This window comes from Martes martes (genome assembly GCF_963455335.1).
Source record: "Martes martes genome assembly, chromosome: 7".
Classification (NCBI taxonomy): domain Eukaryota; kingdom Metazoa; phylum Chordata; class Mammalia; order Carnivora; family Mustelidae; genus Martes; species Martes martes.
Genome location: NC_137894.1, coordinates 16,671,200 through 16,697,671, shown reverse-complemented (window position 1 = coordinate 16,697,671; position 26,472 = coordinate 16,671,200). Strand labels below are relative to the sequence as shown.

Below are 26,472 nucleotides of genomic sequence, written 5' to 3'. Positions count from 1 at the left end.
GAATTTAATTCTACCGAATCCATGAGATACTAATCTTGCACATTTTAAACATCATGGTTCTTTTTCCCTCCTGCATTCCCCCCACCCCACCAACTCCCTCAATGTCCAACCAGCGTATGGTTTTTAGAAGTTTCAAGAGCATCAGATATAAATTAGATCAGGGATGGAGTTTCTGAAAAAATAATAAATGCTTATATTAGTATCTCACACAGAAAAAAGTTGAGGTTATGACAATTTTGTGAAATTCAGATTCCCTTAAGCTCTCAGGATCCACTTGCTTGATTTGATATCGTGAGCATTTTTGCCCTTGGAAGAGTTTCCTTCCTGTCTCCAGAAGCGAAAGGCGACCTATAGAGCTTTCAGAATGTGTGATTATTCATTTGAAAATAATTTTGATAGACATCTTTTACATTGCCTTGAATTATGATAGTGAGTGGAAACTACATATGAAATCTTCTTTTATTTTGGATTTGGGTTTTCATCAATCTAAAGTATTGCGTGTGTTAAAAGTCTCTGTAACAATATGAGTTGAATCTTTTCTTGCATCGCTGGGTGTTCTCCCCAGTGGTGGATAGTGGACATAGTTAGCCAGGGGAAGACCCCAAGTAAACAGGATTCAGTTTGCCTTTAGGGTGAGGCAAGCTTTTTTTCCTCTCTGTTTCCCTCTCTGCAAACCCTGACCATGCGATGGTTTGCCTCTGTCCCCGTGGCTCCGATTGTCTTTACTTTTTGGAATGTGCATTATTTGGAAAGCATTTCAGGTCAGAGCTCCAGGCCAAATTGAGGATAATGACTAATTGGTAGGTTGTGGGAATTACTTGATTCAATTTGGATACTTATTTATATCCTATAATAAGAAAAATACTTTTAAAACATTGGATATTTGTTAGCATTTACAAATATGAAATTCTGGTTGTTCTAACACAACGATTAAAGTTACTATCAGCAATCTTGATTTGGAGTAGCCCTTATAAAAAGTCTAGAGCTGGTAACTCAGCTGATTTTCAGTATGACTAATGAGGTGGCAGTCTAGCGTCTACTCAGAAATGGGTTCAGCTGATCATCAGAGAACCAAGTCTCTATGTCTTTGCTGTCTCACTGTTTGGTCTGGACTAGAAAGGTCTTTTTTTTTTTTTTTTAAGATTTTATTACTTATTTGAGAGAGAATGAGCCATGGGGAGGGATTGGGAGAGAGAAGCAGACTCCCCACTGAGCAGGGAGCCCACTGTGGGGCTCCATCCCAGAACCTGGAGATTGTGACCTAAGCCGAGGGCAGATGGTTAACAGACTGAGCCACCCAGGCGCCCCTGGACTAGAAAGTTCTAATAGTATGGCTTTGTCTCCTAGGCCAGCTCCCATGGATTAGTCATAGCTCCTGAGGCCTGTGGGAAGTGTGCTGGCATCAATTAGTGATGTCTGCCACCAGGGGCCAGGGTGGGGTGGGGGGAGGGGGGATAGGGAGGGGAGCAAATATAAGGTCAGAATATCAAGATCTGAGTTTTATCTCCATCCTTTATTAGCTGTGAGCTATCATGGGCAAGTCACCTGTTCCGCAACCTCAACTTTCTCAACTACAAAACATGGATAACAACAATTAAGAAAATTAAAAGGATACTATGAATGAGAAAGAAATTTTAGCTGCTGTTAGTGTGTCTTGCCTATCCCAGTCTGGAGTTTCGCCTTTTAAATTTGCGGTATTTTAGTATTTCTGTCACCCTCTTGGCAGTTAATTGCAAACTACCTGCCATCTTGCTTTAGTGCATTGTATGACGTCATGCTCACTTCCCAGGCCTTTCCCTACTGCCCACACTTTCTAGCCCCGGCCCCTCCTGCCACAGGCGATCAGTAATTATGTGTTTATTGAATGAACATAAACCTGTTACTAATAGCGTTTTTAAAACTTTCAATGTTGACAGTCTTATGAATATAGCTTTCTTTTCTTTTTTAATTTTCTATCTTTTTATTTGGAGAGATGTATTTTGCATTTTATTTGAGAGGATTGTTTTTATTTTATATTCAAGGGGTCATAGGTTTTATTTTTTTCTCTTAAAGAATTTTAAATTGGGCTTTGTTTTCAAGGAACTGAGCTGTTTTCTGTGCTCTGGCAGCCCCATGGGCCAGTGTGAAGAGGATGCAGACCAGTGGGCTTGGTGGGTCAGGCACTGGGGAGGCTGCGAACGCCTTCGGGGTCCCCCTTTCTGGGCTGAGCGCGGGCAGGGGCCTGGGCTCGCCCACTTCCTCTGCACATCACAGGCACTCTGTAACCCATCTCCTTCCTTCTGGAAACCTTCCTCCCCGCCTCCCCATGCCCCCTCAGTTGACACCACACTACCACACTCTTAGGAGCCCAGACTTTACTTAGCGATGCGCCTTGGTCACAGCTTCAAGCCTTCTGGACCACCCTCTCTATCTGCACTTCCCCATGCCTTTAAGATCCAGGTCTCCTAAAGAATCGACTGTGCTTCCACAGAAATCATATTGTCTACCTGGCTAGAAAGGTCCTTGGCTTTCTGCTTATGGCTCACTGCAGGACCAGTTCCCTATTGCTGCCACCAAGCAAGTAGATAAACGTGTTTCTTCTTTCCCTGATGACAGGCGCATCTCATCGTGCTGAGCAAAAACCCCTCTCAAGAGGAGGCAGCGGTCTCTGCACATTTTGTCGCCCACGCTGCTGTAGCTTCTGGGAGTACCGAGCACCAAGGTGAGCGCAAACCTTCTGTGGGCGGGGCTTGCTGCCCGCTCCGTGCCCCACCTACCCACCGCCCCTGTGCCTGCGCATGCGCTGCTGGGTCTGTAACCCTGCTGATTTCAGGATGGGTGCACTGGTGGGCAGGGTCTGTGGCAAAGGACCCTTGGAGAGCTTTGGCGGCTTTATGTGGCCCTGCTTAGCTGTGCCACTCCCTTAGCTGCAACAGTGTTCTTTGGTTTCTGTCCTATTCGGCCTTTTTCTAATCTTTTACTTTCAAATCCAGTGAATTCTCCTCCAGCCAGAGCTATTAAGAGCCCCAGAGAATCCATGCTGGGCTTACAGGGAAATCTGCTCTGCTTTCAAAGGTGATCTATTTTTAAAGATTGTTGTGGAGCTACTGTGGCAACAGATCTGGCTTGTCGGAACCCCAGCCCACAGACTTTCACAGGACTGGGCTTTCCATCAGGATGAACTTACATGGTTTCAGGAGTCCAAGAGGAAGTTGCTATTTATGACTCACATGGTTTTTCTTAGCCCCATGTAAAAGGTAGAGCAGCGAGCTTGGGGAGTTCTTTAATCCACAGTTCTGGATTCTGAGCATACAGTATGCCTCTGTTGCTGGAGAACACATATTACAGTGACTTTTGGGGGGGGGGGGAGGCAGTCAGAATATTTAGAAATAAATAAAGAAGACCTATATGGGTATATTGCAAAATATCAGATAAAAATAGTCATGTACTATAATAAAATAAGTAAAATAATGGGCCAGCAAGCCTAAAATTGAGATCCAGAATAATTGGGGTTCAGGGTACAGGAGTTGGGCTAGGATGTCGAGGCTGGCGGGTAGGCAAAGACGAAGGGGACACCTCTTTGAGCAGCTTGGTCTGCACGGATCCCTGGGTGAGGCAGGGGTTCCAGTCCAGGGAGGAGCTGGTGAAGGGGATTTCAGGGTTTATCCATCCGTCCTTCCCACCTTAAGACTCCTCGTTCTGGTCTCCTGGAGCAGCCTGTCTAGGGATAGAGAGAGAAGGCTGGAAAACTTTCAGATCCTCTCTCCCCGGAACACTCCATATATAACAATCCACTACAAAACCTTCAAAGAGCCAGCAGTTTTTTTTTTTTTTTTTTTTTTAATTTTTTTTATTTTAATAAACATATAATGTATTTTTATCCCCAGGGGTACAGGTCTGTGAATCGTCTGGTTTACACATTTCACAGCACTCATCATAGCACATACCCTCCCCAATGTCCATTTCCCCACCACCCTCTCCCATCCCCCTTCCCCCCCGCAACCCTCAGTCTGTTTCTTGAGATTGAGTCTTTTATGGTTTGTCTCCCTCCCAATCCCATCTTTTCATTTTTTCTTTTCCTACCTCCCCCCAAACCCCCCCACCTTGCATCTCCACTTCCTCATATCAAAGAGATCATATGATAGTTATATTTCTCCGATTGACTTATTTCGCTAAGCATGATACCCTCTAGTTCCATCCACGTCGTCGCAAATGGCAAGATTTCATGTCTTTTGATGGCTGCATAGTATTCCATTGTGTATATATACCACATCTTCTTTATCCATTCATCTGTTGATGGACATCTAGGCGCTTTCCACAGTTTGGCTATTGTGGACATTGCTGCTATAAACATTCGGGTGCACTTGCCCCTTCGGAGCACCACATTTGTATCTTTAGGATATATACCCAGGAGTGCAATTGCTGGGTCGTAGGGTAGCTCTATTTTCAGTTTTTTGAGGAACCTCCACACTGTTTTCCAGAGTGGTTGCACCAGCTTGCATTCCCACCAACAGTGTAGGAGGGTTCCCCTCTCTCCGCATCCTCGCCAGCATCTGTCATTTCTTGACTTGTTAATTTTAGCCATTCTGACTGGTGTGAGGTGGTATCTCATTGTGGTTTTGATTTGTATTTCCCTGATGCCGAGTGATGTGGAGCATTTTTTCATGTGTCTGTTGGCCATCTGGATGTCTTCCTTGCAGAAATGTCTGTTCATGTCCTCTGCCCATTTCTTGACTGGATTATTTGTTCTTTGGGTATTGAGTTTGATAAGCTCTTTATAGATTTTGGATACGAGCCCTTTATCTGATATGTCGTTTGCAAATATCTTCTCCCATTCTGTCAGTTGTCTTTTGGTTTTATTAACTGTTTCCTTTGCTGTGCAAAAGCTTTTGATCTTGATGAAATCCCAATAGTTCATTTTTGCCCTTGCCTCTGTTGCCTTTGGCGATGTTCCTAGGAAGAAGTTGCTGCGGTGGAGGTCAAAGAGGTTGCTGCCTGCATTGTCCTCAAGGATTTTGATAGATTCCTTTCGCACATTGAGGTCCTTCATCCACTTTGAGTCTATTTTCGTGTGTGGTGTAAGGAAATAGTCCAATTTCATTTTTCTGCATGTGGCTGTCCAATTTTCCCAGCACCATTTGTTGAAGAGGCTGTCTTTTTTCCATTGGATATTCTTTCCTGCTTTGTCGAAGATTAGTTGACCATAGAGTTGAGGGTCTATTTCTGGGCTCTCTATTCTGTTCCATTGGTCTATATGTCTGTTTTTGTGCCAGTACCATCCTGTCTTGATGATGACAGCTTTGTAATAGAGCTTGAAGTCTGGAATTGTGATACCACCGACTTTGGCTTTCTTTTTCAATATTCCTTTGGCTATTCGAGGTCTTTTCTGGTTCCATATAAATTTTAGGATTATTTGTTCTATTTCTTTAAAAAAAATGGATGGGATTTTGATAGGGATTGCATTAAATGTGTAGATTGCTTTAGGTAAAATAGACATTTTCACAATATTTGTTCTTCCAATCCATGAGCATGGAATATTTTTCCATTTCTTTGTGTCTTCCTCAATTTCTTTCATGAGTACTTTATAGTTTTCTGAGTATAGATTCTTTGCCTCTTTGGTTAGATTTATTCCTAGGTATCTTATGGTTTTGGGTACGATTGTAAATGGGACTGACTCCTCAATTTCTCTTTCTTCTGTCTTGTTGTTAGTGTAAAGAAATGCGACTGATTTCTGTGCATTGACTTTATATCCTGACACTTTACTGAATTCCTGTATAAGTTCTAGCAGTTTTGGAGTGGAGCCTTTTGGGTTTTCCACATATAGTATCATATCATCTGCAAAGAGTGATAGTTTGACTTCTTCTTTGCCGATTTGGATGCCTTTAATTTCTTTTTGTTGTCTGATTGCTGAGGCTAGGACTTCTAGTACTATATTGAACAGCAGTGGTGATAACGGACATCCCTGCCGTGTTCCTGACCTTAGCGGAAAAGCTTTCAGTTTTTCTCCATTGAGAATGATATTTGCGGTGGGTTTTTCATAGATGGCTTTGATAATGTTGAGGTATGTGCCTTCTATCCCTACACTTTGAAGAGTTTTAATCAGGAAGGGATGCTGCACTTTGTCAAACGCTTTTTCAGCATCTATTGAGAGTATCATATGGTTCTTACTCTTTCTTTTATTAATGTATTGTATCACATTGATGGATTTGCGGATGTTGAACCAACCTTGCAGCCCTGGAATAAATCCCACTTGGTCGTGGTGAATAATCCTTTTAATGTACTGTTGGATCCTATTGGCCAGTATTTTGGTGAGAATTTTCGCATCTGTGTTCATCAAGGATATTGGTCTGTAATTCTCTTTTTTGGTGGGATCCTTGTCTGGTTTTGGGATCAAGGTGATGCTGGCCTCATAGAATGAGTTTGGAAGTTTTCCTTCCATTTCTATTTTTTGGAACAGTTTCAGGAGAATAGGAATTAATTCTTCTTTAAATGTTTGGTAGAATTCCCCTGGGAAGCCGTCTGGTCCTGGACTTTTGTTTGTTTGGAGATTTTTGATGACTGTTTCAATCTCCTTACTGGTTATGGGTCTGTTCAGGTTATCTATTTCTTCCTGGTTCAGTTGTGGTAGTTTATACATCTCTAGAAATGTATCCATTTCTTCCAGGTTGTCAAATTTGTTGCCATAGAGTTGCTCGTAGTATGTTCTTATAATTGTTTGTATTTCTTTGGTGTTGGTTGTGATCTCTCCTCTTTCATTCATGATTTTATTTATTTGCGTCCTTTCTCTTTTCTTTTTGATAAGTCTGGCCAGGGGCTTATCAATCTTATTAATTCTTTCAAAGAACCAGCTCCTAGTTTTGTTGATTTGTTCTATTGTTTTTTTAGTTTCTATTTCATTGATTTCTGCTCTGATCTTTATGATTTCTCTTCTCCTGCTAGGTTTAGGCTTTCTTTGTTGTTCTCTCTCCAGCTCCTTTAGGTGTAGGGTTAGGTTGTGTATTTGAGACCTTTCTTGTTTCTTGAGAAAGGCTTGCACTGCTATATATTTTCCTCTCAGGACTGCCTTTGTTGTGTCCCACAGATTTTGAACTGTTGTGTTTTCATTATCATTTGTTTCCATGAATTTTTTCAATTCTTCTTTAATTTCCTGGTTGACCCATTCATTTTTTAGAAGGATGCTGTTTAGTCTCCATGTATTTGCGTTCTTTCCAAATTTCCTCTTGTGATTGAGTTCAAGCTTCAGAGCATTGTGGTCTGAAAATATGCAGGGAATGATCTCGATCTTTTGGTACCGATTGAGACCTGATTTATGACCCAGGATGTGGTCTATTCTGGAGAATGTTCCATGTGCACTAGAGAAGAATGTATATTCTGTTGCTTTGGGATGGAATGTTCTGAATATATCTGTGATGTCCATCTGGTCCAGTGTGTCATTTAAGGCCTTTATTTCCTTGTTGATCTTTTGCTTAGATGATCTGTCCATTTCAGTGAGGGGAGTGTTAAAGTCCCCTGCTATTATTGTATTACTGTCGATGTATTTCTTTGATTTTGTTATTAATTGGTTTATATAGTTGGCTGCTCCCATGTTAGGGGCATAGATATTTAAGATTGTTAGATCTTCTTGTTGGACAGACCCTTTGAGTATGATATAGTGTCCTTCCTCATCTCTTATTATAGTCTTTGGCTTAAAATCTAATTGATCTGATATAAGGATTGCCACCCCAGCTTTCTTCTGATGTCCATTAGCATGGTACATTGTTTTCCACCCCCTCACTTTAAATCTGGAGGTGTCTTCGGGTCTAAAATGAGTTTCTTGTAGGCAGCATATGGATGGGTTTTGTTTTTTTATCCATTCTGATACCCTGTGTCTTTTGATTGGGGCATTTAGCCCATTAACATTCAGGGTAACTATTGAGAGATATGAATTTAGTGCCATTGTATTGCCTGTAAGATGATTGTTACTGTATATTGTTTCTGTTTCTTTCTGATCTACTACTTTTAGGGTCTCTCTTTGCTTAGAGGACCCCTTTCAATATTTCCTGTAGAGCTGGTTTGGTGTTTGCAAATTCTTTCAGCTTTTGTTTGTCCTGGAAGCTCTTTATCTCTCCTTCTATTTTCAATGATAGCCTAGCCGGATATAGTATTCTTGGCTGCATGTTTTTCTCGTTTAGTGCTCTGAATATATCATGCCAGTTCTTTCTGGCCTGCCAGGTCTCTGTGGATAGGTCCGCTGCCAATCTAATGTTTTTACCCTTGTATGTTACAGACTTCTTTTCCCGGGCTGCTTTCAGGATTTTCTCTTTGTCGCTAAGACTTGTAAATTTTACTATCAGGTGACGAGGTGTGGACCTATTTTTATTGATTTTGAGGGGCGTTCTTAGCATCTCCTGGATTTTGATGTTTGTTCCCTTTGCCATATTAGGGAAATTCTCTCCAATAATTGTCTCCAATATACCTTCTGCTCCCCTCTCTCTTTCTTCTTCTTCTGGAATCCCAATTATTCTAATGTTGTGTCGTCTTATGGTGTCACTTATCTCTCGAATCCTCTCCTCGTGTTCCAGTAGTTGTTTGTCTCTCTTTTGCTCAGCTTCTTTATTCTCTGTCATTTGGTCTTCTATGTCACTAATTCTTTCTTCTGCCTCATTTATCCTGGCAGTGAGAGCTTCCATTTTTGATTGCACCTCATGAATAGCTTTTTTGATTTCAACTTGGTTAGATTTTAGTTCTTTTATTTCTCCAGAAAGGGCTTTTATCTCTCCGGAGAGGGTTTCTCTAATATCTTCTATGCCTTTTTCGAGCCCGGCTAGAACCTTGAGAATTGTCATTCTGAACTCTAGATCTGTCATGCTACCTATGTCTGTATTGATTAGGTCTCCAGCCTTCGGTACGGCCTCTTGTTCTTTTTTTTGAGGTGAGTTTTTCCGCCTTGTCATTTTGTCCAGGTAGGATTTGCTTTCTCCTGCTGTGGAATTCCGCTGTTCTTGGTGACTGAAGTTGGTTTTGGATGGTTTCTTGTTGATCTTCTGGGGGAGGGGCCTGTTGTAGTGATTCTCAAGTGTCTTTGCCGCAGGCGGAATTGCACCGCCCTTGCCAGGGGCCGGGCTAAGTAATCCGCTCGGGTTCGCTTTCGGGAGCTTTTGTTCCCTGAGCGCTTTCCGTAGAGTTCCGGAGGACGGGAATGAAGATGGCGGCCTCCCAGTCTCCGGCCCGGAGGAGCCGAGAGCTTGGGGTTCCGCTCCTCAGTGCGCTCTCAGAGCAAAGCGCCCAATAGCCCCGCCTCCCTGGCTTGCGGTCGCGCCTCGAGGAAAGCAGTCAATTGTTGGAGCTTTCAGAAAGTGATCGATTTTCTGTTTCTGGGATTGTTGCTCTTCTTCTCTTCGATTTCCCGTTGGATTTATAGGTGTTCACAATGGTTAGATAAGCTATCTAGCTGATCTCCTGCTACCCGATGTCGTCTCAGCCTGCTACTTCTCCGCCATCTTGACTCCTCCCCCGAGCCAGCAGTTTTTTAACCAGCTCATTGGTGCTTAAAATTCCTTTCGCAGGGGAAAAGACCCTTCCACTCCCAACTAGTAAGACAGTTAAGATGCCAGTGCATGTTTGATGGAAATCCCTAGACTAGCAGGAGTCACAAATCTAAGTGTCTATAGGAATCAAGTAAGCCGTATGAGTGACACAGAGAGTCACGACAATACGGTAGCAGCAGCAAGCATAATCGTAAATGACAGCTACTGTTGGTTGTAACATGCGAGAGACCGTGCAGAGGGCTGAGAACTGTAGCCAACTGAAGAAGCCGTACCCTACCGAAAGTGAGCAGCGGTATCTCTAGCCCATTACCACCAAGGGGAAGGCAGGCTTCTATGGCAGATCTGCCTTTTCAAGAGAAGGCAGAAATCTAGGTTTTTATGTGTAATTGATGCTAACTAACTCAAATAAGTTTCAGACTCTGCGTAGGGCAAAACAAGTGTGAGGGCCAGACCTGTAACTTCTGCCCCGGAGATCAGGTGTGTAATGAGTGCTTGTCGGACCCTTCCTGGTTTCCTCAAGGCCTCATGGGTTTCAGACAACTGGACGGTTCTGGGGATGGAGGAGTCTTGGGAATGCCCAAGAGAAGGCCAAACAGCTAGGGGCACGTGGGTGGCTCAGTCGGTTAAGCGGCTGCCTTTGGCTCTGGTCATGATCCTGGGGTCCTAGGATTGAGCCCCACATCATCGCATCATCAGGCTTCCTGCTCAGAGGGGAGTCTGCTTCTCCATCTGCCTCTCTCCCACTCGTTCTCTCAATCTCTCTCTCTTAAAAAAAAAAAAAAAAGAGAGAGAGAGAGACAGAGAGATAGAGAGACTACCAAACAGCGAGGAAACCAAGGCCAAAGACCCTCTTTGCCTAGAGGGATTCCCGTTTGCCAGCATCTCAGCTAGTTAAAAAAAATGTATGGATTGGGTAAGGGCTGATAGAACTTGTGTCCTGAAATGTTTTTCCCTCTAGCTGCAAAGTTAGGCCATTCTGCTTCTCATGACTCACCGAAATCAGACGATCCAAGTATATATATATATATATATATATATATATATATATATATATATATATATCTGTGTGTGTGTGTTTATACAGACCTATATTTTTATTTTTATTTATTTATTTTTACATACATTTTTTAGTTAAATATAAGTGTGGGTATTGTAAACTGAGAATGACAGTGATACCATAATACGATCTGTGAGAATTTAATGACCTCACGTGGTAATAATAGTAGTAACAGCTAATGCTTAACATGGTGTATACGGGCATGGTTCTAACCAGTGACATTTATTAACCCAGTTAATCCTCACAGCATCTCAGTGATGTTGGTATAAGTCCTTCCAGTGTCTGGTGGAGAAACCGAGGCACAGAGCGATGAGGCAATTTCCCCAAGGGCGCATAGCTGGGGAGCAGCAGATTTGAGCCCAGGCTCTTGACCTCCTTGTTACATTAAAAGGGCTGCACACGCCCCCTTTCCTTCCTTGCTCTGCCCCCCGCCTTAGGCCTGTGGAGGAGTCTGTGGCATTTGGGACAGAGAGAGGACTAGAAGAGCAGAAGCAGCCCAGAGAGGTGGGTTGGGAGAGCCAGGGGGTATGTGCCAGTCCAGGAGCATGCATGGGCTCTGGGCTCTCCCTCTGTCTTTGGCGGCCCGAGCCCTGCAAGCGGACTTACCAGGCAGCATTCGAACTATAGGAGGAGCATAAAGATGTTTTGAAAACTTCCCCCGGGGGGCAGGGAGCTGCGCCTGGCTTTACAGACTAGGGAAGGGGGTCCCTTCAGCTTGAGGCTTAGTGGCTTGGTTGCTAGAAACATAGACAGCAGGAATCGTGGTGAGAATAAGGTCGCTAGTCGAGCTGGCCTTGTCTCTGAAGTTGCTGGAACTCACACACGTGCTCACTTAATCCTTTTCACAAGCCCGACTTTTACAAGTGAGTGAACACAGCCAGCTCCCCATCCCTGCCCATTCCCTCCATTGTATTCTGTCTACTCCTCACTCTTCCCAAAAAGGACACAGTCTGTCTCCGTCTGTAGGGTGCTTCCTGATGACCCCTTCACTGGAAGTGGCTGGCACCGGGGGGCCATGAGCAAAGTTTACTGGAGCCTTAAAGGCGAGTCAGCGCAGAGATCGCGCAGTGAACCCGGGGGATCAGAGCAGCTGCTTGTCAGGCAGCAACATGAATCCTGGAAACAGGTGTGGAAAGGAGCACCAGCCCCCGTCCCTAAGGCATCAGGCCATCTAAATGGGCACATCAGAAATGAACACAAGCAAGGAGAAACCCCACGCTCTTCCTACTGTGTCCACTAGTTTGAAAACTGCATCTGTCACAATCCTGGTTTCCTCTGTGGCCGAACGTGGGAAAGGCTGTGGCAAGTCCACTGACCTTGTGCAAGTCACCCAGTAGTGTGCCATCTGGAGTTTGATCCGGCTCTTACCTACGATGCCTAAGTGTGGCACAGGCCTAGAGGGCCCGTGTCACAGGCATGGGAGTTAGCGTGCCTTTGGAAGCAGGGATGAGCTGGGCCCCGGCCAGCCAGGAGCTGCTGTGAGTGGGCAGAGCATTCCCACCACCTTTCAGGGAGCCCGGGTTTTCTAGTCGTCTCTCTGTTATCCCGACAGGCCAATGCCCCCCAGAGCGGGAATGAAGGAAACAGGCCCAGGCCTCTGCTGCCTGCAGCATGGAGAAAGGAAAGGGGGAAATTTGGAACTTACCTTTGTCTGAAAACTAAGGGGAGCTAAGGGGAGACCAACCCCCCAAACACACACACACACACACACACACACACACACACTCTTGGCTTTTACCCAGGACGGCAGGACTGTGATGGACTTTGCATCTAGAAATCCCAGCCAGATCCCCTGGGAACAAATCTGCATGTTCTGCCCAATGCCATGGAAATCCACAGGCACAAGGACCTCAGCTCTGCTTCCCTGTGCTTAAACCTGTCTGTGCAGAGTACAGATTTTTTTTTTTTAAACATCATTAATGAGAAAAAATTCTCATCTGGGGATTCTCTGTAGCCTTCTCCCTAAATGCCCTTTGAAGGCATTGCCCTCGGACAGCCAGAATGCCCCTGGCCCAGAAGCCAGCATGTTTCAGCCTCCACGCTCAAGCGAATCCCTTTGCCCTGTGCCTTTCCTGCATTCCTTATGCAGACAAAACTGCCCTAGAAGTCACGAAGGATTGGGATTGCATAAGGACTTCAGGCTCCTGGAATGTCACTGACCTGAGCCTGGCCGGCTTCCCGGAGCAGCCATAGACAAACTTGGTATTAACAGCTCTCCCAACCCCGCTAAGTGTTCAGGGCATTGGCCTTGTGTTTATAACTCTTCTTCTAAAGGATATTAAAATGAAATGGGCGGAAGCCAAGTACATTTCAGTGTAAACCTTTGAGAGGCAGAGCCTGCCCGGCACAGGCGGCCTTGTTTGGAAGTGGCTCCATCTACAGCCCGGGCTCTGTAGGGTCCAGACCCAGCAGGAGGGAAGGGGCCCGATCAGAGCCTTGGGGGGCAGGGGTGGGATCCCTGGCCATGGGGACCAGACTCACGAGCGCGGGGCGCATTCCCAAGATGTAATTCCCAAGATAAATTCCCTGGCCCCCTCCTATCCTCGGCTCTCCCTGCATTTTGCGCAGTAGACATAAATTAGATCAGTATCAGAAGCTAGGCACTGCCTCTTGATGAAGTCTCGTGTTTTATAGACCTCCGTGACCCTCCCTTCTCTTAACTCTTCCTCCTGCGGACTGCCTTCTCAGCCTGCCGCTCCGCTGGGTCCGACCCCAGGCGCAGCCCACTCCCCACCCCCCAGCGTTATGGATGCTCCGCTCCACGGCCCCGTGTGTCCCGTGGAGACAGGAAGCCAGACAGGCTCTGGAACACACATACGCCAGCTCCAGTGGACTCCGACAGGTCACCTGGCCCCCAGGAGCAGCCAGAGTCAGGGGGACGTCACCTGCCCGTGGCCCTCCTCAGCTGCCCCGGCTGGCTCCCTCGCCCCACCTCCAACCTGGGGAGGCCTCCGGGTGGGGTTCGTGCATGGTACAGCCCTGCTGGTGAAAATGAGTGTGAGCCACGGCTGGCCACGCCCACCCACCTCTCTCCCTTTGTCTCCCTTCTTCCCTTCTCCGTCCTCCTCCCTCCTCAGCCTTCCCAAAGCCCCCCTCGAGCCCCACGTGCTCTGAGACACCCTTCCTCAGCTCTTAGGCAAGGCCCATTTCTTGCTCCAAAATGCCCAGCCAGCCCGAGCCTGGCCTGCCTCTGAGCTCCACAAGCGGGTGTCAGCACCCGTGCCTGTTCTGGGCTCTCAAGGCCAGATGAGGAAGGGGAATCTGCAGGGAGCCAGCTGGGTGGGGCCAGAGAAGAACCCTTGCCCTCTCCCCCACCATCTTTAGTTTCCTCTCAGAAAGCTCTGGAAGGTATCTTACTTCACATCCCATCTAGAGGACCGAGGGCCAGGGCGTGTCCAGGGTCACTCTGCAAGTTAGAGGCAAAGCAAGGCTTAGAGGCCAGGTACTGCCACTTCACCATGCTCCGGAACTAGAGATCAGTGACAGTGTCCCCGGAGGTCCAAGGAGCCCAGAGGACAGACAGTGGGGTCTGCAGAGTTGGCCGCTCTTGGGGGTGGTCCATGCGAGGGGGTTGCCTCCTCCTCTCCCCAAGTCTGTGCTATTGGTCTCTCTTCACAAAGGGACAACCTGGGGCAAACCGAAACCCTATCAAGCCTTGCTTACAAACTGCCTTTCACCTTTGCGTCTGAGAACAAAGTCTGTGGCTTCAATCCTCTGCTAGGGAAGACGAGGTACGTGTCCTCTGTGATAGCCGGCTCTTCACTCTTCTACTGGCTAATAATTTGTCTTCAGAACTTCTCAGAAAAGCCTATGGTATTTATACCCTGACTTGGCTTCCAAAAGGATTTTTAGGGCAGCTTCTGGAAAACATATGTACTTTACCAGGGAGCAGGGGCTGGAGGCTGCTGGATACTTGACCACCACGGGCTGGCCACTGCCGGGTGGGACTGTGAGTGGTGGGGAGGTAGACATGAGATCCGCTTCTTGGTGCCAAGAATATTGGAGGCAGGCGGATCCCCACAGGGATTGAGCCCCTGACTGGGCCTGTGGGTGGCCTGGCACTGTGTGGGCGCTTCAGGAACGCTCTCCCACTCAAGCCTTACCCACCTGCCGCCATCTTGGTCACCTCACGCTACTGAGGCACACCTGCCCCCCACAGATGGCTTTGGACTTCCTGGGATCACATGGCTAGTAAGTGGCAGGTGTGCCGCTCCTAGAAGCCATGTCCCGGGCCTGGGAAAGTGTTCTTCCCAAAGAGGGTCTCCACTGTGGACCACACACCCCCACCAGGGCTGGTAGGTGGTCTCAGGGCAGCTGCCTGGGCAGAGCCCAGGGCAGCCCCCAACAGGGTCTAAATGGGTCCCATCTGTTTGTTTGCTAGGTGACAGAGCTCCCCTGGGTTAACGCCAGGCTAGCTTCCCTGCGGTCCTTAAAGCTTTTGCTGGGAGTACGTGGTATAGATTCTTTCCCAAGACTGTTAACAAAAGAGAATTGTCACGTCGTACACGCAGTCCTCCCTCTTAATGAAAGCTGCCCTCACTGTTCAGCTCTTGCCTTAGGACAACCTTAAGAAAATGAGCCCAGAGTCACTGGAATTTGTTTTAATTAAAAGCCTCCTAACCTCCAGTGTGTCAGACTCTAAGCCCGCATTCCTCTTGCTCTTTGAAAGAAATGTCTGGCGGGGCCTCTAGGAGACATTAAGCCCCCCTGCCCACCCAGCCACACTTCCTCCCTGGCGCTCACTCACATACAGCCTAAACATTGTGTTGCATTGGAAACGGGAGAGGACTCCTGACCTGGGGACACCTGTGCCGCCGGGGCTCAGATTTACAAGCTAAGTCATGCTTCTGTGCTTTAGAAAATGACCTCATCTTCTGCCAAGGCCACCGGCGTCAGGTTGCAGATGATTCTAGAAGAGGTTTTCCAAGTTGGGGGTGGCCATTATGAGCACACTGAAATGGCCGGCTCCGTGTGTGTGAACACACACCCGGCTTCAGGGCACGAGGTCTGGGCTGGGGCGCGGCATCTTCCCACCCTGCTTGACCTTCCGTCTCCATGGAAATCACTTGCCCACCGTGGACCCCCAGGGGGATGCCCACTCCCAGAAGAACAGAGTGCTCATCAGGGAGTCACTCCTTAGCCGTAGTAACAGGACAACTGTGCTCTCCCCATGAAGACTGATCATGTGGTTCGCAGGTCAGACACCTAATTTGGGAGTTAGACAGGTGAGGGAAACATGTGAGAGTCTCGCAGTAAAGGAGTTTTCTTGTATCCTAGATAAAAAAAAAAAAAGTAGTTTTAAATTTAGAGACATGGAAGGCAGCCACAGGGCATGCCCAACACCTTCTTCTGTTCCCAAACTGAAGGCTCTTCTGATCTACAAGGGCCCTGACAGGATCCTGGTGTGTGGCCAACTTATATGGGCCAACAGCTGTCAGAGAACCCCTCCCCCACCCTCACCCCGTCTGACCAGTGACCTTGCAGGCAGCACCTTCAGAGGGCAGACTCCAGGGCAGGGCCCATCTCCGATGTCCCACCACCACCACACCTGCCTTGTGTGCACGTCAGTAACCCCGCTGCCTTAATAAATAAATCACTTCCTCCCTCCCCTTCCTTCTTTCCCTCACTCTCACTCCCTCTTCCAGAAATCCACATATGCTAACAAGCATACTCAGGCCTCCCTGAGTCAAAGGTTGAGCCATTTATGTACTAGTTTGAGTTAGGCCAACAGCTCCCTGTCTCCCAGCATCTCTGTGAGATGAACTACACTAAGGGAAAAGAGCAGGTGGCACTCAGGTCTAGGGGTACTTTCTAGGGTACGTAAATGGGGTACTTTCTAGGGGGGCAGCTGGTCAGCATGTGACTCCTGGGGGAAGGGATCCTAAGAGGTAGCAGGACTTGGGGCTAGAAAGGTAACAAGCTCAATGGCGTCCTCCTGTGTCTGAGAGACCGGCTCCTTGCTCAGAAAGGGGAGGGAACTATTTCCATCCCTTTTGCCGCCTCCTCTGAGTAGGGTGCCACTTCTGCCAAAGCCCAAGGTCTGAAACTCAGTCCCTCCTTGCCCAGCCCCAGCTGCTTCCTATATGCTTGACATCTGCTGTTCTTTATGGTAAGGACTCATCTCAGGGGAACAAGGCTGAGACTCAGAAAGATCTTTGCTCTTCAAGAAGGGCTCAGTTGCATTCTTTGGTTAATTCCCAATTAGACAGAATATTAAAAGAGCAAAAGCACTCCACTCCTAAATATCCCTGTTAATTTTTAGACCTGGAATGTTCATCTCTGTAATGCTTTTAAAATCAACAAAATAAATGCGACATCATCCCCACATTTGCTGTCATGAGATTATCAGAGTAGCCAAAATTAATACTTAGTTTGCACATTAAATCTGTAATGCTTTCTCCCATGAGTCCACTACAAGTGAAGAGATTTTCTACTTGGTAGAATTTTCTGCTACCAAGAGAAAATTTTGAGTAAATACCCAAGACATCCAGCTGCTGGTCTAGTAGGGGACAGACACCCCCCCCCCAACTGAAAGAAAGGAACAGGGGACTCCAGTTCAATCAACTTCTGTCTCGCTACAAACTCTGGGGGCCGGCTGGCACGGACACCTCTCCAGAAAACTCCACCTCCCAACAGAATTCCTGCTTCTGTCCGGCAACTACCTAGGTGCGAAGCAAAGTAAGTCTTGCAGAGAGCTGAAACTTAACTTGTTCTCAGACCTAACTTTTCTCTTGGTTGACTAGATTCGGTAGACGCATTACGCAGGTGTCTCCTTTCTAAAACAGATCACATGGAGAGTACTTGAATCAATTCTTGAAACCAGCATGCTCAGTGTGAATTTCAGGTGTTCTCAAAACTCTCGAGGTGTGCATGAGGCACCAATGAGCCCAGGCTTCTGTGCCTTTTGACCACTCTTCCTTTTCATAGTGCTCCTGTCCTGTTAATGTCTCAATGTCCACCTCCTCTTCTGGTGTCCCTGCTGGTCAACCTTGCATGGGCCACAGAGGTCGTCCATAACCACGATCCTCCAAGCTTTCTCTGAATTCAAATGATGACCATTTACGAAGCACGGACTAGGTGTTAGACGTGTCCTCAGTTGTTTATATGCATGAACCCACTTACTCCTGACAACCCTATAAAGAAGATGCTAGTGTTATGTTCCCCCTTTCCAGATGGGGGCATTGAGGTCAGTGACTTGTAGAAAATGGCAATAATCATCTTGGACGACATCAGAGCTGGCACCCGAACCCAGGCCCCCTCTGAGTACAGCCTCAGGAACAGCCACCTTCTCTGCACAGGCTGACCCAATTCCTGTTCCTCCGTGACTTCTGGAATGCTGTATTCATGCAGGCCTCTTTGGAAGCACCTGGCACTCACGTCACAGTAGGAGCAAAATGAATTCAAGGGGGGGATTCTTTGGAAAAGTTATTAAAATAGAGAAAACGCTAGCTGGTCTAATCAAGAAAATAGCAAGGATGCACAAATACAAAATTGAAGGTGATAAAGGGGAAATAAGCCAGTGCAGAGGAAATGCAAAAAAGCAGAAGATTGTGTTTTATCTTTTTGCTCGTATGTATTTGCACTACACGATACACATGAGATTTCCGAGAGGCGATGTCCAGTCAGCCACTGTACACGTGGGTCATCGTCTTCTCCGGCAAATGTTGCGTGTTTGTCATGTGTCGCCATGAGGTCGTCTCCAGCAGGGGCTTCCATGGGAGTCCCACGTTCCCGGGAGAGGAAGATACTGCCTTTTCCTCTGCCGGAGCGGGCGTCGGTGGTCCTGCTTGCCGCTTGTATTAGTAAACAAAGTTCTCCCGGCACACAGCCACTCCCATTCATTTATGTGTTACCATTCATTTATGGAAGCTTTGGTGCCTCGACAGCAGAGCTGAATAGCTGAGAAAGAGCCCGTGTGCCCCCCAAAGCCTAAAATATTTACCATCTGGTCCTCCACAGAAGACGTTTGCTGATGGCCTGTGCTGGAACCCTATGATTTCTCCAGTTTCAGACTCATTCCTAGTTAATGTAGATGTAGTTGATGTAGATTCAGAACTCACTCATGTACCTGCCCCATATATGCCATCCCCGTTTCAGATGCTCTGTTTCTAGCCACCGATGGCCTCTGGTGGGACAACCATGAGGCCTCACCTCGGACCAGTATAATTGCTTTTATCTCCATTGTAGGGATTTCTGACTGTGTTGGTTTTTTTCTGCTGCATAACCAATGACAGTTGCTTAAACCCATTGATTAACTCAGTTCGTTAGGTCAGAAGTTTTAAAGCCCCATTTTCTTGCTGGTTATTGGCCGGGGACCTCCCTCGGCACCTACAGGCCACTCTTGGGTCCTCATACCGTGGTTCCTTCCATCTCACCAATGGAGAACCTCCTTGTCCAATCCCTCTTATGCTTTGAATCTCTCTGGCTGCCTTTTCTGCTACCAGCTGGAGAAAACTCGGCTTTGAAAGGGATCAGGTGAGTCAGTAAAGCCCAAGGGATAATCTCACTTCCTTAAAGTCAACCATGTCATTTCGTATAACCTCATCACAAGAGTAATAGCCCATCCTATCAGGCAAGTCCCACCCACCATCACAGGCGAGGGATTCGACAAAGGCAAGGGGCATACGGTGCCATCCTAGAATTCTGCCCAGCACACTGGCTTTTTGTCAGGAGCTCTATTCCATCTTCTTCTTTTTTTTTTTTTTTAAGATTTTATTTATTTATTTGACAGACAGAGATCACAAGTAGGCAGAGAGGCAGGCAGAGAGAGAGGGGGAAGCAGGCTCCCCGCTGAGCAGAGAGCCCGATGCGGGGCTGGATCCCAGGACCCTGGGATCACGACCCGAGCCGAAGGCAGAGGCTTGAACCCACTGAACCACCCAGGCGACCCTCTATTCCATCTTCTTACCACACTGAGTCCTCAGGCCTCATCTCTAGTGCTCCTCCTCATAGAATAGACCCTCATGGACCATTCAGGTTCAACCCCTACTCACTGCTCCAGCTTCTAGTTCCTTCTTCATTTTCTATACCTGAGGTTTTCCTTTTCTTGCTTTCAAGGTTGGCATACATTTAAAAACATGTTCATCGTATTATGACCGGTATGTTTATGTGTTTGGAATGGTCGGGCGTCTTCCTTCAGTAGCATGTCAGCCGTATTTTCCCAAATTTTAATGTAGAATTAGGTTCTAAGATAACAGAGCCCATGGAAGCCCTACCCTCTGTGAGCAACAACCAGAGTTACAGGAAGAATTAATGGTTAATCAGCCTGAAAACGTTACCAGAGTGTCCAGGTCTGGGGAACATTTCCCCCATTGGCATTAGCTTTGCCTACTGTATTGCTGGGAGAGCTAAAATTTATGAAAATTGCCATATCCTTCTGAGACCTCAATCTTTCTTGAAAAACGGGCAGATTAGCCTGGTCCTCTTGTCAAATCATTCAACACCACTAAAAGCATATTTATCCTGCCCCCATTTCAACTCCGCAAACAATCTTCAAATGTCGTTATGATGCTTTTCTTCAGATGTGGCCGAGCAGTATTTTCAAGAGAGCATGGCGAATCTTAAGGATGCTGAAGGGACGGGAAAGGCCAAATTTCTTTCAATTCAAGATGATTATTGCCATTTTCTACAAGTCACTGGACAAAAAGAGGTAAGTGAGTTTGGCCCAGAGTCGACTACTCTGTACTCCGTGTACATGAGTTGACATCCAAAAGGCCACTCCTTCGTGCTGCAAGCATCTGTCAAACTCACTATGTCCGAGGCATGTGCCAGGCTCCATGGGGACAGGGGTAGATAATCCCAGGAGGCCTCTCTTGGGCCCCTCCCAGATACTTAGCCCTGGGAAATGAAAACTATTCCTGAGAATATAGATCCCATGGCCCCCAGCCTCCACAGAGGATCCTAAAAGACTAGAAACCTTGGAAACCCAGTGGGCAGACCCTGCTTCTCACAGCCTGTAGTTCTGGCTGGGATAGAGGGTGACCATTAATGGGGCTGATCCCTCTCTCCTTATTTTGGGTTATGGATGGAATTTACATCCCTAATGAGAGCCACACAGCACAGAAGTTACAGCCCACAGTCCATGGAACCATACAAGCATGCTTTTTTATGGCTTGTAAAAATGGAACAAGACCCAGAGTTTATATTCACTGGTAATTAAACCCTTGGGAACATATTCTATGCAAAGCCAAACAGCTACCAGAAAGCTGCTTGCTGTGGCTTGAGATATAGATATAGATATAGATATAGATATAGATATAGATATAGATTTTTTTTTTTCAAATGAACCTATCAAAGCAAACCCTTGAGATGAAAAGCTTGTATTTCCTCTGCTGGTCTGTAGACTTAACCCCCCCACCCCTCTCTCAATGGACAGGAGCTTAAGGAATGTGGGTTTTTAAGCTAGAAGCACCCGTGTTCATCAGGCTGAAGTAGGACCACAGTAGCCATAACGAATGGGAGTTTGCATATTTTTCTGTATCACCCTAGAGTAGAAAGGGACCTTCCAGGGGCCTCAGCTTCTAGAATATCTGGAGACATTCTGTGGAGAGCACGCGGGTCAGGTCACGGGGAAGTGGGGGAGTCTGCTCACGTCATGCCTTACCCCTTCCAGCTCATCGGTCATTTTTATCTCCAGAATGTACTGGTTGTCATGTCCACCTCCGCCAGTCATCACCTCCTGCCTGGACCGCACGAACAGACTCTGGTCCCCCAGCTGCCTTTTCCACTTTGCCTCCTTTTACTCATCCATTCTGAATAAGGAAGCGAAGGTGACCTTTTCAAAACACAGATCTGATCAGTGAACCCCTCTTGGCAGAATACTCCAGTGGCTGCTCAGTGCCCTTAAAATAAATCAGAATCCTGTACGTCTCACAACACCTTCAACTCGATCTGGATTCCGCTGACATTTCCGGTCTTAGTTCCGCTCCATCCCTGAGTCTGCTCAGTTTCAGGCCACACTGGCCTTTTCTAATCCTCACTCCCGCGAGCGACCAGCTCTCGTTTCCTGCTCGTCGAAGGCTCTTCCTTGCAGATCCATTCTGACCGCTCATCCGCTGGCCCAAGTCCTTTCCCCAGCCTTCATTAGATTCTTCCCATTATTGTTCATCACAGAATCCTTTTGACACAATAATAGGATAAGGGGCGCTTGGGTGGCACAGTCCCTTGAACGTCCGACCCTTGATTTCAGGTCAGGTCATGATCTTGGGGTCATGAGATCGAGCCCCCTGTCGGACTCCGTGCTAGTCGAGGAGATTCTCTCTCCCTCTCCCCCTCCCACTCATGCTCTCTCTCTCTAAAATAAATGATTATAAAATAATATGAAAGGCATGGTATAGGAATAATATAACAATATAATAAGAATAGTAAGTTATGTGTGGACGTGTACTACCTATCCGCTGACTGGACTGCATTCTGTAAGAGCAGGGACCCTTTTGCTGGTGGTGGGGAGCCATGAGCAGCTGGGTGGGTGGAGGCTTGGCTCTGGGTCACCTGGTGACTGCTCTGGCTGCCACAGGGCCTCTGCCCTCTCCCTTCCCGCCCCCTGTTCTTGTCTGGCTTCCTGCTCTGGTGTCTGTCACCGACGCCACACTTCACCGCCCTCGCCCTAGTCACCCAGATCAGTGGTATTGAACTAAAGATGTACCTCGCTCCCCTCGGCCTCCTTGGGAGATTTTAGCAAACTGGCTCTTTTTGTTCAGTCCCCTGCCAGTCCTTCTGGTGCCCTGGTAGGGATAGAAAAAGCTGCCTCTTCCTCGGGTGGCTGCAACTGATGCCAGAGCACATTGCTTGGAGAGCACACACAGGCTAGATTTCAACTGTCGTCGCTCTCTTGCCCTTGTGCAGGACACAACCTGCCCCACCAGACATGGCGGCCTTGCACAGTGCTCAATGTGGTCGCAGCCCTCTCCCTGTGAGTACTTGCAGGAGGTGGCCAACAATGCCGGGCCCCGAGGACAGTCCCAGGCGTAAGCATGGTATTGTGCTCAGACCACCCCAGATGCGGTCACTGCCCCTGCCTGGGCTAGAGCCCTGTGCTAGCAGGAAGGTGATCCTTGGGAAGGAAAATGCCTTTAAAGGTCAAATGTAAGTGAAGGTCACTCTGTCACAGGTTAAGACATGTGTGGGCTTATCTTCTAGCTTCATGCTCGATCACCTTCTACTTTCTTTCCTGCTTTCCTGCTCAAGAACCTTCTCCAACTTCTTATTCCCCATAAGAAAATCCAAACTCCTGAGCCTGGCATGAAGGCCCTCCACCAACCACCAGCCCAGCCCCTGACTCCCGCCTCATCTCCCCCCTGCTCCCCTTCCTACTCTCCCCGCTGCAGTCAGATGAGCCCGCTGGCTGCCTTGCCCTTCTCCCACCTCACCCCTGGGCTCCCAGTTTCCCATGTACCCTCTCCTCAGCCCACACAGGTCCTATTTTTCCTTCATTCCTCTCCATTATGCTGTTCTGCCTCCCACAGAATGACACCGTCTCTGTTCCCACCCATGCGACCTCTCTTCCGTTGCCATCTCCACCTGCCATTCAAGTTCATGCACGTCTGTCTCTAGTTTCCCCTGTCAGGCTAGAAATGGCGTTGGAAACCTCATTTAGCAAAAAGAGTCTGGCTCTTCTTTCCATCACCGGCTCCTCAAAACCTGACGACCAGTTTCCACGGACAAGTTGCCAAGCCCAACACCTGCACCTTGCCAAATCCTCATTCACAGACGCTGGGGGTGGGGGGCTGGACGTACAAAGGACATGGTGGGCTTCGGCATCAGGCAAGTTCCCCATACACCGAGGTAGGTCACACAGTTCACAATTTACAGTTTCCCTCCTCCGAGGGTGATTCCATCTTTCCGTGAAGAAATTGTTTCTGCCTCATCGGTGCCTTGGCCGTTTCACACCCCACACCCCACACCCCACACCCCACACCTAGCACTTAACTCGTATTATTGCCCATAAACTGAGTAAAGCCTTGCCAGCTCCTTCTATCTGTGGAAGGCTTATCAGGATGCCTTCAGGGCTGTATGGGGAAGCTCTTTAATTGGTTCCAGCCTTATTTGGCTCTGAAATTCAGCGTTTGTATCCCGCAGCCGTAATCATGCTTTCATGGACGTACAAGACCATGGAAGAACTTCAGTAGACATGTGGGCAACGGACAGGCAGGACTTTCCCTCTGTATGTCTTGGGGTCTGACTGAAGAGATTAATATCAGAAGATCCTGGTTTCTGACCAACGCATGTGTTTTATTCGATGTTGGCGTAAATAAATCTGATAAAGCACACAAAATGTCAAACATATTTAATTTTTTTTTTGCCACGTTAGAATGTTTGCTTTTAGTTTCCTAAAGTATTTCTTATGAGAAATAGAAACGTCTGGAATATGTTCTGGATGTTTTTTAAGTACCTGGATTGCCAGGAAACTCTAATTTTCACTTACGTAAGAACGTCACTGTGCGCAGAGGGAAAAGAGCCTGCAACTGAAAAGGATTAAAATATGGGCCAGATTCAGGTCCCAGGTCAAACACTGGGGAGCGGTCTGATCCTGAGCAAGTTTCTCCACTGCTCTCTGCCTCAGTTTCCTCCTGTGTTCAGTGAGGATTAATACTTACCTGAAAGAGACAGAATTAAATGAGCTCACGCAGGTAAACTGTTCAGCGCAGTTACCTGTTAGCTTCTGTTCTTATTACTCAGCTAAAATGAATTCCCGTAATACCTGGGGTGGCTTTGTTCTCCACGTGTCCTTTGTGCGTCTCTCTCCATGGTTAACATCTCCCTGCCCCATATATGCCATTTCCTGTGTCCTGTTTAAAGGGGAAAGTAGGCTCAGCTCATGAGACACAACCCAAACCCAACCCCTGAAAAGTGAAAATACATATCAGTTACAACATGTTCTTTTTTTCTTTTTTTTCTTTTATTTATTCATTTGAGAGGGAGAGCATGAGCAGGGGAGAGGCAGAGGCAGAGGGACTCCCCACTGAGCCAAGAGCCCAATGTGGGGCTCGATTCCAGGACTTGGAGATCGTGACTGGAGCCGAAGGCAGCCACCCAACTGACTGAGCCACACAGGCACCCCCATTTTCTTTTTTTAAAAGATTTATTTATTTATTTATTTGAGAGAGAGAGAGAGAGAGAGAGAGAGCGAGCGAGCGTGTGAGTGGTGGGGGGAAGGGCAGAGGGAGAGAACATCCCAGCAGACTTGCACTGACTGTGGAGCCCAACACGGGGCTCAATTCCCTGAGCCGAATCCAAGAGTCAGACTCTTAACCGGCTGAGCCGCTCAGCTGTCCCCAGTTACATCATTTTCTTAAGGGCCGTTGATCTTTATGAGCCTTTGAACTTTCTAACCAAACTTTAACCTTCGTTCCTGTCACAGAAAGCAACCTCGATCCTGAGAGAGTCCCTGGAAGCCAAAGTGGCAGTGTGTGGTGATCTCAGTCCCGAGGTGGCCGAGACCTACCGGCTGTTGGGTGGGGCCGACCTGGCCCAGGGGAACCACGCTGGGGCCCACAGGAAACTGAAGAAGGTAAAGCTGGTCTCAATACTAACCTGGTGAAAACCCTCCCCACGGCGAACTTTCTCTCCCTCTACCATGCTGTTTTTAAGTGAAACTTTATCAGTGGTTCATATAGATAAGATGACCACTTCTGAAGCCAAGCTAAGCCAACACTTCTTGGATAAACAGTAGAGTCATCCTCTTATACACATAGGTTGTTAAATGAATTATCAGTGATTTTTTATTTTAGCATGCAGTTATTTCTAAATTTTTGCCTAGGGCCATTCATCAATCTTTTATTTTATTGTACTCTTTTTGTAGAGTCAGTTTATGGAGGAATTTTTAAATCGGGGGTTTGTTTGTGTGGAAGGTGTGAGGTAAGGATCTAACATTATCATTTTTTCAAATGGATACCCAGTTGCCCCCCACCCTTTTGTCAAAGATCCCATCTGTGCTCCAGTGATTTGAGAGAACACATTCATCATGTACTACACTTCTGTGTATGCTAGAGTGGATTTCTGGATTTCTGGTCTCTTCCATTTCTGGTCTCTTCCATTTGTCTTTTTGTTTATTCGAATTCCAGCGCCTCATTGTCTTAATTATAGAGATTTCACAGCATGATTTAATAGCAGGTAGAACACCACTCTCCTCAGGGTTTTTTATCTCCCTAGAGTATCAGGTTTTCTAAACATTTTTGCATATTTATTTTTCCACATGAATTTTAGTATCAACTTGTCTAGCTCCATAAGAAGTTTGGTGGTATTTTTTGGAGGATCATGTTATTTATAAACTTCTGGAAGACTGAGAACAAGGGATGTCTTTATATTTGTTCATGTCTACTTATGGATCATTCAGGCACATTTTAAAGTGTTCCCTATATAAATTCTGCACATTTCTTATTAGGCTGATTTCTAAACATTTCCTTTTCCTTAGTCATAATGCTGTTATAAATGGAGTTCTATCTAGTATTATATGTACATGTGTGTATATGTGTATGTAAACTGTTGGTTTCTCTCTGTTAATTTTATTTTGCTATCTTGCTTAATTCTTTTCTTGTTTGAGTTAATTTGAGCATCAATTCTTTCAAGTTTTTCAGGTGTACTCTTACATCATCTGCAAATACTTTTACTTTCTGTTTTCCAATTCTTTTGCTTCTAATTTATTTCTCTTGTCTAATTGCATTGGCTCATTCCTCCAGTACAGTAATAAGTAATGGTGGAGGTAATAGGCATTCCTGTTCTGATCTTAGTGGAAATATCTCTAATGATTCTGCATATAGTAGATGCTGGCTTTGGACTAAGGTTTATATATTTTATCACGATAAGGAAATATCTGTCAAATTCTATTTTCTTGAGTTTTTTTTTATTAGAAATAAGTGCTGGATTTTTATCAAAGACTTTTTCAGCATCAATGGAAATAATCATATGATT

The 26,472-nt window shown here is 46.7% G+C and overlaps 1 protein-coding gene across 4 annotated transcripts in view; it reads left to right on the top strand.

The window, feature by feature from the left end:
- The window catches only part of TTC23 (tetratricopeptide repeat domain 23), a 104,007-nt gene that overhangs the window by 63,992 nt on the left and 13,543 nt on the right, over nt 1-26,472 (top strand). For all 4 annotated transcript variants that reach the window (XM_080808300.1, XM_080808301.1, XM_080808299.1 and 1 more), the window contains exons 7-9: nt 2,596-2,701; nt 20,085-20,212; nt 24,923-25,072. In XM_080808300.1, coding sequence (XP_080664426.1) covers nt 2,596-2,701; nt 20,085-20,212; nt 24,923-25,072 — 384 coding nt within the window. The remainder of the gene's footprint in view (nt 1-2,595; nt 2,702-20,084; nt 20,213-24,922; nt 25,073-26,472) is intronic.